The sequence below is a fragment of the Paralichthys olivaceus genome, chromosome 16, assembly GCF_024713975.1.
Source record: "Paralichthys olivaceus isolate ysfri-2021 chromosome 16, ASM2471397v2, whole genome shotgun sequence".
Taxonomy (NCBI): Eukaryota; Metazoa; Chordata; class Actinopteri; order Pleuronectiformes; family Paralichthyidae; genus Paralichthys; species Paralichthys olivaceus.
Window position 1 is genome coordinate 13,720,109 of NC_091108.1, and position 13,220 is coordinate 13,733,328.

The following is a 13,220-nucleotide window of genomic DNA, read 5'->3' on the forward strand; positions in this document are numbered from 1 at the left end:
TCCTCTTTATTTTGAAAAAGCGGCCCTTTCCTCTCCTCTTAACCCACGTGTTTCCACAGGTGCAAGATGGGACATTCAGTCTGGGGTGATCACTGAGGCGCATCTGAAGGAACTGACCCCTTCGATGCCTGTCATCTCAGTGCGAGCTGTGCCCACTGACCGCCACGAGACCAGGAACATCTACAAGTGTCCACTCTACAAGACCAAGATCAGAGGGCCCACGTTTGTCTGGACTTTCAGCCTCAAAACCAAGGAGCGGCCCGCCAAGTGGGTTCTGGCCGGAGTGGCTCTGCTACTCAGTGTGTGAGACGTCAGGAGGCGAGACTGAGAGGTTAAGAGGGATTTATTTACTGGGTGCAATATAAACGTTTTACTGGAGGACGGAGACAAACTCTAGCAGAGCAAAATCACAGGAACCGAATCGCTTTCTTTTCTTTTTATTGAAAAAGGATAAAATATACAGAGAAATGCCAAAAAGAATCACGCGCTAGATCACAGTTAGAACTGATAAAAGTCAAAGCCTGTTTTGAACAAATCAAATCTACAAACTACAAGATTCTCTACAAGCAGGAGGAAAAACGTATCTGACAGTGCTGCTTCATTAGAGCGGCGTTCAAGTGTGTTATTTCGTAACACTTGTACCTCTTACAGTATGTTATGCATCAGTTCTAATAGCACATTCAATTACACAGGTGAAATCATTCTGTCAACTTTACAAGACAACGTCAAATTGTCTTTTTGCTCCATCACTCTTCACAGTACACATGGGTGTAGTATTCATCCATTCAATAAAAAAATCTAACAATACAAATGTGTGTGTGTACCAGCTCGTTTTCAACTGGAGATTCTACTGCACATACTGTAGCTCGGATACTGTATGTGCTGACGAGTCAAAATCATCTAGTTTGGCCTCCGTGTGTGTCTGTGTGTGTGTGTGTGTGTGTGTGTGTGTGTGTGTGTGTGTGTGTGTGTTTCCTAGTCACTGTCAGACCAGTCGAGCTCCATCATGTCCATGGCAGCAGTAGCCATGTTAATCTTGGTTCCGTGCCGCACGCTGCAGCTCTTCACAGAGTTCTGATTGGACGAAGCCCGCATGCTCACCTGTACCCCCGAGTGGCCGAGGACACCCACCTCGCCCCTGATCTTTTGGCTGATGGCCTCGCTGAGGTCCCCCCTCCTGACTCCCTGGACTACGACTCCCATGTCACTCCTGCGACCCCTGACCCCCAGCTCACTCCTGACTCCTTGACCCACCACCTTCACCCCCAGGTCACCCATGTTCATGTTCATGTCCATGTCCCCCAGTCTCTCCATGTCTCCCATGTCATCCATGTCTAAGGACAGCATGTCCCCCAAGCCCCCCAGACCCCCGTGGAGACCCTTGAACATGGTTGGGAGCCGTCCCCCTTCAATCCCTCCCTCCATTCCTCTCTCATTGAGTTCTATCTCCCACGGTCCCTCCTTGTCCTTCTCCTTCTCCCTCTCCCTCTCCCCTTCTGCCTCTCCAAACCCACCTGAGTATCCTCGGACTATGGTCGTCACCCTGCTCCTCTGCATGCCCCCTCTCTCCCTGTCCCCCTCCTCCCATGTCCTCTCCTCCCTCTCCACCACGCCACCTGGGAAGCTACGGAGCGTCACCTGCACTCTTCCTCCTTCCAGACTCCCACTATCAGGTCTCTCCCTCTGCCCCCAGCCTTTCTCCTCCAGAGTCCCTTCCTCTTCCTCGTCCACCTCCTCTCCGAACCTCCCCTGTAACCCCCGGAGCATGGCATGTAGCCTCCCGCTGTCAAGTGAGCCCATCCCTCTCTCCAGCCCAGCGCTGCTCCCCCTCTCTGTGTCTCCGTTGCTGAGGGTGCGGAGGAGGCAGCTGACGCCGGCACTGCTGACGCCGGCACTGCTGACGCCGGCACTGCTGACCCCTGTACTGTTGGAGTCCTGAGAGTGCGAGCGGAAGAAAGCACCAGAGGAGCCGATGGACATGGGGGTGAAGAACTGTTAGTCAGGTGAAGGAGGAGAAGCAGAGGACGGTCAAGGTCATAAGAAGCTATTGGATGACATTACATGTATTTCATTCTACATTGACTCACTGGTGAGATGTTTGAGCGCTCCATAAGTAAGGAGGTGGGACTGGGCGTCATGTTGGACCTCTCCATCAGCCGCTCCTCCCACAGTCGGAGCCTCCTCTCCCGCTCCTCCAGCTCCTTCTCTTTGGAGTAAAGTTCCCTCTCCAGCTTGCGAAGGCGCTCCAAGGTCGACTCAATTTCACACCTGTGGTATTTGCAGGTAGAGCACAGACAAAACGTCAGTGAGCTGTTGGGACCTTCTGCATGTGTGGTGCAACTTCACTGCAGCCACAAGATGACAGATTACAGATTCAGTTTCAAAAAGCTACTTGTACCAAAGAAACTTCAGCTGATGTTAAAATATATTATTCATTTATGTCATTTATTCAGATGTTTAGACGGCTCATTTTGAGAGAATAGTTTTAACTAATAGAGCACTGCATGGAAAGGTTCCTGCTCACATCACTGAGCTGCTTCCTTCAAACAGCCACTGCAGGTCACTCAGGTCTGACCAGAACTTACTGGTCATAGCCACGTCCCAGATTAAAAACTAAAAGTGATTGTGCTTTTAACCTTGTGGACTCAAAATGACGGAATATTCTCCCTACAGATTAACTTCCTGCAGGATTCATTTTAAAAAAAGGATTCAGAACCCATTTATTCACACTGACTTAAGTCTCATCATGAGCTCTGTCATGTTTGAATCCATGTGTTTGTATTTTCTCTCAGTTTTTGTTGCATAGATTTATGCGTATTACTACATTTTGGTGGTATTTTATTTATAAGAAGGATCTTGTGATATTACTCTGAGAAAGGTGCTATATTAAATAAACATTGCCTACTTCCTTCCTTACCTCCTTTCTTTCTTCCTTACTTAATTCCATCTATGATTCCTTCCTTCCTTCCCTACTTCATTCCTTCTTTACTTCATTCCTTCCTCACTTCCAAACTTACTTACTTCCTTACTGAGTTCTTTAGTTCCTTCTTTAATTCCATCTTACTTCCTCATTTTTCCTGCCTTACTCACTTATTTCCTTACTTCATTCCATCTTTCCTTATTACTTATTTGTTTAATTTCTTACTTAATCATTTACTTGCTTTGAAAATCCAACACATGCTGTGTTCACTGAGATCAGTGTGACATAATTAGTTTACTTTTCTTGCAGAATTATTATGTTTTCAAAAAGTTATCCATGGCACCAGGTGAACAATATTTGACTGCAGTGCTGTCTATTGCCACAAGAGGTCAGTGGTGGAGTTAGTGTGTGTGTGTGTGTGTGTGTGTGTGTGTGTGTGTGTGTAAGAGTCTGCATTCACAAACACAATCAGCTCTCACACAAACTAAATATAGAGAGAGATCTGACACACAGCCATACCTCCTCCTATGTTCCAGCCATCCCTCCCTCTTCATTCATCCCGCCCCTTCACCTCCCTCACTTTTCCTAACCCCCTCCTCCTCCTCACCTCCTCCTCCCCCTCTCCTTGTCCAAGTTTTTCCACCCGTACCCAAAACTTCACTGAGAATTGATTGCCTCGCTGTACTCATGCTAAATATGCATAGAATCTCACACCCTCTCTCCTCTGCTCCATCCACCAACCATCTCTCTCTCTCTCTCACTCACTCTCTCTCTCCCCTGTCTCACCCCTGTCATCTGTCCACTCTTGTTTCCCCCCCTCTATTCTCTGTGTTTTAGAGTTCACACAGACCCAATACATTTCTGTTCCTCCCTGAACCCTCTCTCCTCTTCTTAGGTGCACACTCAGTTTGTCCTCTGCCCCCCCACCCCCTGAAGCCCCCTCTGTTGCCTGTCGTTCTCCCTGTGACGGGGTGAGGGCAGAGTGGAGTAGAGGAATCTCTTTCATGGACACTTTCCAGAGAGCTTATTAATAGACTGAAGTAGAGCACAGGGTCACACATTCAGCTTCTCTCCTGAGCTTTAGAGTCCACAGAGCCATGTATACGTGTGTGTGTGTGTGTGTGTGTGTGTGTGTGTGTGTGTGTGTGTGTGTGTGTGTGTGTGTGTGTGTGTGTGTGTGTGTGTGTGTGTGCGTGTGTGCGTGCGTGTTTACTGTGATGTACAGTAAACCACATTTGTTTGTCTGACAAGCGACCACAACTTCACCGTATAGAAATTAGAGATGCCTCATGCTCATATACAATCACTGTTTTATTCTGTATGCATGCAGAACTGTTTTTGTGTGTTTGTTTTTGTGTACCTCCACTGGTCCTTGTTATGTAAGAAGGAATTACACTGGTCCGGTAATCTGCTGTCATGTGCCATGGCCTCCAGGGTTACCAGCATCTGCTTAAACTGCGGACGCTCCTGCAGGTGAATGCATGCACACAGCTCAAAATAACTACACATTATACTAGTTTTTACTATCTTTATAAGTGAGGTGTACTTTCATTTTCTATAAGAAAATCATTGTATCCTCCTTTATCTCACCTTTGGATCTGCTTGCCAACATTTCCTCATCAGCTCAGCAAAACTTACAGGACAGCTGGTGGGGATGGTCAGCCTCTGGATATGCAGACACACAAACACAAGAAGCAGAAAACTTTTTACACATATCTGACCAACTACTTTTATAAATATATATATATATATATATACATCAAAAAACAGCCTGGGATCACTTAGAGTATTTAAAATAAGTAAATAAGTCATGGTTGCTGTTCCATGAGGCTGCAGTGACACTTTGTGCTCAATCAGCATGCTGCATGAGAATCTGCACCAGATTTCATTGCAAATTAAAATGGTGCTGAAGGCTGCTAGTGTGGTTAAACGTACTTAGGTGTTATTCATCAAGAGACTCAACTGTTAAATAACCACACAGCTACTTAGTCATTTTGAACTAGAACATTTCAGTAGGGCTCATACATCCGCCAAGACCCAACAGTCTCCTTAAATCAAGCTGCACCAAATTTTAAGTGTGTCAATGTGCCTGATTTTCTTTACATCTAGATCCATGAATCCGGAAACTGGTGAACCCCTAATCTTGCAATTTTAAAGATGTTGCTAAATTCTGATCGGTGCTCAATGTGCCCCACACACTTCAAACAAAGTGCATACTAAATAAAAACTATGCATCTACTGAAACCTCCAATATAAAATAACCACGACTGTTCTGTTTGTCAGGAAAGAATTTCATGGAGGAACAAATGTTTTCAGGGCCTTTAAAAAAACAAACAAGAAAACACAAGACTTGGAGACTGTTTCAAAAATGTTTTAAATGTTTTTATCATAAAATTATGTTTAACATTCATCAGTTTTTAATTTAAAATGTACCTTCTTCTCAGATTGTTTGAAATAAAATAGAAGAATATAAAAGTGTTTCATTTTTCTGCAAAATTCTAAACATCAGCAACCGACCACTGAGATCCTGTTCCTGTACTGAGATCCCATGACTATCGCTACAGGTCTGAATGAGGCCAGACAGCTCCTCAGTGCAAATGGAAACAGTTTTCTGTGGGGATTAATCCTAAAATATCACAGGCCGCGAGTGGAGAGAGGGCAAGTCAGAGGGTCAGGAAGAGGTATCGCAGCGAAGGGGAAAATCAGAGGGAGACTGGGAGAGGGAAAGAGAGAGTGAGAGACAGTGAGTTATTTAGGGAGAGTATTTTGGAGATTAGCCAGCAGCTACGCAGGAATCATGTTCTCAGAGTTGTTTGTTGGGCCCGCGATGTGAGGGGTGTGTGTCGCTGTCGGAGGGGATTCGGGCGCGTCAATAACTGAAACACATGCACTGTATAAACCATCAACCCCCCACCACCCATAAACCTCTTGAATCAAGCCTGCTATGGCTGCAGCCTTTCTTCTTCCCCCACTCTGCCCCTCGCTCTCTCTCTCGTAAAGGCTTTAGCCGGGGGGGGGGGGGGTCTGGCCGAGCTCCACTGCTGTGTATCCAGGCCTTACAAGAGCAGAGAACTGACATCAGGCCTAAAAATACCCAGCCTCAGCCGCACCAGCTCACAGTGGAAACCATGAGAGCATCGCATTGTTCCTCCGGCCTTCTCCAGCTCTGGTGGGTCTACACGCTTGCAGGGTTTTCAGATAGGTGTGCTCCCTTTGTGTGTTTGTGTGCGTCTGCCTGTCTGTGTGTGAGACCATGTCTGTGTGTGAGACCATGTCTGTGTGTGAGACCATGTGTGTGTGTGAGACCATGTGTGTGTGTGTGTGTTACCTCTTGTTTTTCCACCACCAGCCATGCAACCTGCAGCCCTTCAAAGCCTTTGAAAGGAACCTCCCGAGTCAGCATCTCCCACAGCACCTGGTCGCAGAGCAGACTGTGTTGGTTCATTCAAACACACACGAGTACTTTGAGCCACACACAGTATAATAGGGTTTGCTTGTTTGTTTCCTTGATGACGTCTGAGTAGAGAAGTCTGATTTCTGGCCTTACAAAACAGATATTTCAATAAGGAGCACTCACCACGCCGTAGGAGTAGGTGTCGCAGGTCTCTGACACAGGCAGGCTCTGAATGACCTCAGGAGCCATCCAGGGGAACGTGCCCACCACGGTCATATGGGTGGTGTGAGTGAGGAACTTAGAGGCCCCAAAATCACAAATCTGAAATTCCAACAGAGAGGACGAGAACACAATGAGAATAAGAGTCTAAACTGAATGAATCACATTCAGAACCAGATTTACTGCCAAGTAGATTTTCAACATCCAAGGAATTTGCTTTTGTGTTTGATGTATAACAAATATATTATATATTTATTATTATATATATTACCAACCAGGGCAGTTTCCGTGTGCGTATTTCTACATGCTTTTTTTCCCAGATTCATATAAGGTCACTGTGACCTTTGCCTCTTGACCACTGAAACGTTATCACTTTATCTTTGTGTCCAAGTGAACAAAGTAAGTAGAAGAAATTCCCTGAAGCATTCTTGAGATATCACATTCAGGAGGCGATAGAGATTTTTTTGAGGCCACCGTGACCTTTGACCAACATAATCTAATCAGTTAGTAGTGAGTCCAAGTGAATTGTACCAGATGCAATGAAATTCCCTACAGGCAGTCCTGATGTTTTGTGTTTTAAACATCTCAAAGTCACATGACGAAAATCTAATCAGTTAATCTTTGAGTCCAAGTGAACGTTTGTATCATATTTGAAGACCTTCCCTCAAGCTTCAGATATCATGCTCACGAAAAACAGAAACATACTTGGTGAGGCCACGGTGACCTTGACCTTTGGCGTTCCAGAGATATTACATTCACAAGGCAAAAAACATACTTTGTGAGGTCACCAAATCTGACCCGTTCCTCCTTGAGTCCAAGTAAATATTTGTACCAAATTTAAAGAAATTCCCTCAAGGCATTCTTGAGATATCGTGTTCACGGAAGGGACTGATGGAAGGACGGACAACCCGAAAAACATAATACCTCAGGCCACTGGCTTTCGCTGGCTCAGATGCATAAAAACAGAGGGAAACATGTAAACAGAAACCTAAAGTATAAGAACATTAAGTGAGAATGCAATATACAAAAATACAATAAAATTAAAACATTTATAAAAGGATGCACAATATGAAGATATGTGCAATAAGTTAAAGGTTGTGCAGAAAATGACTGATGTGTGGTGATGAGTGTCCATTAATAAACAGATCATCGTTACAAACCTTCAGCACTTTGTCTGCCGTCATCACCACTGTAAAGAGAGAATCCAGTCAAATCCATGGGACATTAAATATTATTGTACTGCAACAGACGGATGACAAAATCTACTCATGTTTAGAAATGCAAAAGAAAAGGAAGCTCAGGTCAGAGTCATAAATGTTACCGTTCCGTGACTTGAGGTCTCTGTGAATGACTTTAACTGGAGCTTCCGCATGGAGGTAATGTATCCCTGAAAGAAAGACAGTTCACTATGTTACAGGGTTCATATTTTATTTTGTGTGGGAGATTTTGGCAGTAGTTTGACAGTATGTCAAGTAAGTTGACAGTATGTCAAACTTGCATATTTTGGGCTCAGCTTTCAAGTTGCTTTTTGTCAATGAAGTCCAACTGAAAGTTACAGACGCTGTTTGTGACTCTGTTCAATTACCTTTACACACATCACAGCACAGAGAGCAACAAACGTAGTGACACTTATTATAAAGAAAGTCAAAAGCTGATTAAACCTCTTGAACAAGTAAAGTTGAACACAGTACAGGACCCTGGTGATCGTTCCTCTAAGCTGCTGGACTTTTTCCACTATGAGATAAAACCCTGACATATTTGTTTTGTTACCTTTGGCTATCTGTATGGCCCATGTCATGATCTGCTCCATGTCCATCTCCTCGCTCTGCTCACTGGAGAGGTACTCGTACAGAGACCCCCCACTGGCATATTCTGTGAGCACACACAGAAACAGAGGTTATGATGAGAGAACAGTTATGAAAAGTGACTCCATCCACAAACACATTTTCATGGGCGGCTGTGGTTTAGGAGGAAGAGCGGGTCGTCCACTAACAAGGTCGGCTCCTCCGGTCCTTGTGCACGACCCTGAACCCGAAACTCAGTGTAGATAGAAAAGTGCAGCATATATAAGTATGAATGTGTGTGAATAAGTGAATGTGATTTATAATGTGAAGTGCATCAACTGAGAAGACACTATATAAATACAGTCACTTTACCTTTTCTATACAATCAGTAGATTACATAGTGGACTTTATTTCACACACTGACGTATTAACGTAGATGTATTAACAAAGATGCAGCTCCAGCAGATATCACAGCTTTTTCTAAAAGAGGTGAAACAACTTCAGTGCTTCTCTTTCAGTGCAATGCAGAATATATTACAGTCAGCATATTACAATACATGAGAAACCATGAATGTAAAGATCATTTATTTTATTGAATTATTTGCTTTGTTAGTTCATTTCTTGTGACAGATTATATAAGATTGTTCTTCTTTCTGCTCCTTTTCATTCAAGATTTGAGATTTTGTGTTTGCATTTAAATTGTTTTGTTTGGAAATAAACGTATAAATATTTATATAAATGGATGACATGACGACCCCCCCAAAACTGAGGCTGAAGTGTATCGATTGCCTCCTGGTGACTGACTGCAGTATATTGTAAGTCCTGCCGTCTCCATGTGAGCGGATGAGATATGGACCAAACTAAAAAGTTAAATTTCACGTCGAAAACATTTTTCTCAACGTTTTCCGTCATTTCAGGTAGTTCATATCCCACTGATGTTTCACCAACTGTTCATCTTCCAGCAAGTTTGGTTTTAATTGGTTGTTTGAAAACGTCATGATTGACAGATGAGACTGACTCGAGTGAGTAGAAAATGGAAAAATCTTACTTTTAAATGACTTAATGCAATCTGCAGTTTCACTGAGACCAAAATCCACCTTCTATCATTTATACTGATTGTGCTTTTTTATATTTAGCTAGCTTTGTATTTTGTAAGCTTTGTACGTCACACTCAACTGCATCAACACCGAGACAGGTCTGCAGCTGTGTGTCGGTGCTGTATTGTGACCATATGACTCTGTCCAGGCTTACTACCACATCCAAACATGCTGGTCTCAGTTACAAATGTCCTGCCAGGAGACACAGCATCAACCAGAGTATACACCCATACTTCAAAACACACACATAAACACTGCTAGGCCACCTGAGCATGTGCTAACGTGTGTGTAAGTGGCCCCTCGAGGTTCAAATAAAAACTAATAAACGCGCACGCACACACGCACACGGACACGCACACACACACACAGTTTTATATGAGAGAACAATCTTGCCAACACCTAACCCAACCTAATGTTGCTTATTTACGTTCAACCGTAACCCTACAGATCATAATTTCAGAAGATAACCTCTGTCCGGAATGAAGACAGAGACGTAACAACCATATGTTCAGACTGAACGTCCTTGTAAGAACATTTGAAAGGATGTATGGGTCTCACACACACACACACACACACACACACACACACACACACACACACACACACACACACACACACACACACACACACACACACACACACACACACACACACACACACACACACACGGGGGCTCTGACCTGTGACAATGCCATAGTTGGGAGATTCCAGCACAGCTCCATAAAACTGAATGATGTTCTTATGACTCAGGACACTGAGAATCTCGGCCTGGACGAGGAGACGAGAGAAAGAGAAGCAGAGACATGTGAACAAGTTTATTAGCAGACATCTTCAGTTTCCTAATATCTGACACTGGTAATAAAAAAAACGACCTTTAAGAGAATAATCCCCCCTGATTGGCTGGAAACCTAAACGTGTAAACTAGATTCTGATAGTGTCTGTGGGACGTCTAGCTGACGTCTGGACCTCTGTCTTACAACAGGTCGAGTCTCCAAACAAAAGCTTTCACGCTGCCGCAGCTATCATCTGAGTGACAAATACTCCAGGTCATGACCTTTGGATATGTGGAATATGCAAAGTACTGCTTAACATAACATACAGTTTATGTCACATTAAGATTTCTGCAGAAAAAACTCTGAACATATTTTCTTCCAAAGAGCCATTTTATTTATTTAAAAACCATTTCTACCATGTGTCTTTTATCTGTGTGTACAAACTTCAGTTTGTGTGCATGTACAGTTTTATATGTGTGAATACAGTAGTGGAATATAATATTGAAGCACACAAACAAATACTTCAATCAAGTACTATTTTGATATATGTTAAACCTTTTTTTTTTTTTTTTTACCTTTTTTACCTTTTAAACCAAATATATTGTATACTATACCTGTCAATTAATTGTATCAGTATATATATATATACATATATACACACACACACACATATATATACACACACACACACACATACACACACACATATATATATACATATATACACACACACATATATACATACATACATATCAGTTAAATCCATGCACTTACATACCGTGCCATACAATGCTCATCATGCAATCATCCTGTGCCATTGCACTTTTATTTTGTCCATAATATTCTGTCTGTAGTGGAGGGTGTATTTTATGTATGCATCTCTTTATATTTGTTGTTGTATTGCCTATTTTTATTCTATTTTATACTTAACTTGTTCTTTTGACTGCTGCCTTAACTAGTGAATATCCTCAGCATGGAATCATTAACGTTGGTCCTATCTTACATCTAAAGCCGCTTTTATACTTCTACTCCACAACATTTCATTAAATAGTTTATTTCTTAATTCACACTTTATATCTGGCTACATACTTTTCAGTAAAAGTACAAAAACATGATCATTTATAAACTGATTGTTTTTTATGTTCTCGTTTCAAATACTGAATTTGACATGAGATGAATAAGATATTTCTTACTATAATAGATCCTTATTAACAATCCAATAATATAACACATTCTGCATAATCTGCACTTTTACATTTTGATACTTCTGCATTCAAGTAAATGTTTGACTTTAATTGTGATAGAGTAAACATGATGTATTCATGTATTTATTTCAACTTTAAAAAACACATGAATACTTCTTCTACTGCTGTTTGTGTAAATAAATCAGTAACATGATTTTAATGTGAGTGTGGCAGGAAAAGATTCACATCCAATAGACTCTGCTCCAGTTTCTCCCATGATCCATCAGTTTGTATTTACACTTGAAGTACACACACACAGTTCAGCACGTCTGCCCACCCGGCATCTTCTTGTGTCCCGAGTGTGAGAAAGTGAGTGAGAGAGAAGTAAATCAGACGAGAAATAAAACATTATGTCGTCCCTCCATGTGCGACACACAAATATATATTAAAGTGCATATATTCAATCATTTGCAATCATATGTGTGTTTTCTGAATCCATGTTGAAAACCTGCTGCCACAAGAATAACTGTAACACGATCGATTCACCCACAGGTCGCCCGTAATCCTCCTGACACTGGCCTGTGAACCTGCTCCACCACCACCTCAGTATTAATAACATGGAGGGAAACTGTGTTTGGATCACCATCGAGGGGCTCACACTCCACAGAGAATCACCGGCCCGGCCTGCAGGGTATTAAAGCCCCCCCAGATGACCACACACACCTCGCCCCTGTGAGGGTGCTGGCATAAATAAAAGTGCTCCATCCACAAAAGAGCAGGAGGTGGGGTGAGACAAAGAGTGGTATGTTTAAGATAAACACATGTTCCACTGCAGACAGGCAGGGGAGGCGGAGGAGGAGGAGGCCTGCGGGTGTACGAGTTGAAGGGGGTTTGGGAAATTAGTGGAAACTGATTCATATTAATGTGATATGGATATAGATATTGTGTGTGTGTGTGTGTGTGTGTGTGTGTGTGTGTGTGTCCCTCACCTCTTTGTCAATCTTCAGGAGCTTCTTCACGGCCACCTCCTTGTCCTGGGAAATCCACAGGGCTCTGTAGACGCTCCCGAAGCTGCCTCCTCCACAGTTCTCATAGAAGAGCAGGTCCTCATGCTTTATCTGCACAAACGACGAGCCAGGGGACGACATGGCATACTGACTCACACACACATTCACACACACATTCACACACAGAGAGAGCCCAGAAGCTCAAGTCCCCAGCCGCTGCTGCTCCAAAAGTATATATATATATAGAAATATATACAATTCACGGATCAGTACGGAGAGAGTGAAGGGTGATGAATAAAGAGAAGAGAAGTAGTTTCCTCGGCAGGGTCGGAGTGGAAGTTGTCAGTCGGCACAAGAGGTTGTCAGAGGGAAGAAATCAGAAAGTGCTGGAAAAGAGAGAGAGAGAAGTTTGCTCCCTGTGAGTCAGGAAAAGCCGAAGCCCCTCTGTCACTACTAGACAAGGGATTACATTGCCTGGTAGTGGTGATCCAGTGGAACTACAGTACAGAGCAGGAACACACACACACAGCGTGAAGATGAAGGGGAGGTGAGTGTGTGTAAGTTAGGGGTTGCAGTCAGTGCAGTGCAGCCGGCCTGTAGGAGACACACTGTTCAAATATGGTCACTGGCATGCAGGGCATTCCTCCTTCCTGGATAACTGTGGCTATATTAAGACACCCCCCCACCGACACACACACACAGAAAGATACAGATATACAGCCCTAACCTGTGGCCTCAGACAGTAAATCAAACAGAAACAAGGACTGCCACATATACCTAAAACCATCTCTCTCACACTGCAGCTTCACACACACACACACACGTGGAGCCAGACAGGGACA

At 43.3% G+C, this 13,220-nt stretch overlaps 2 protein-coding genes across 2 annotated transcripts in view; one reads left to right on the forward strand and one right to left on the reverse strand.

Annotated features, from left to right (window-relative positions):
• The window catches only part of dnah9l (dynein, axonemal, heavy polypeptide 9 like), a 36,818-nt gene extending 36,390 nt beyond the window's left edge, over positions 1-428 (forward strand). The window contains exon 90 of the mRNA XM_069510736.1: positions 60-428. Coding sequence (XP_069366837.1) covers positions 60-307 — 248 coding nt within the window. The 3' untranslated portion in view covers positions 308-428. The remainder of the gene's footprint in view (positions 1-59) is intronic.
• On the reverse strand, positions 422-12,903 carry LOC109638628 (mitogen-activated protein kinase kinase kinase 13-A-like). The gene is made up of 11 exons (XM_069510735.1): positions 12,361-12,903; positions 10,095-10,182; positions 8,304-8,405; positions 7,855-7,920; positions 7,694-7,722; positions 6,498-6,635; positions 6,249-6,335; positions 4,511-4,585; positions 4,281-4,387; positions 2,088-2,268; positions 422-1,992 (listed from the first exon to the last, which is right to left on the reverse strand). The coding sequence occupies exons 1-11, from the start codon at positions 12,517-12,519 to the stop codon at positions 976-978; spliced, it is 2,049 nt and encodes a 682-aa protein (XP_069366836.1). The 5' UTR covers positions 12,520-12,903; the 3' UTR covers positions 422-975.
• Between the last annotated feature and the right edge of the window lie 317 nt (positions 12,904-13,220).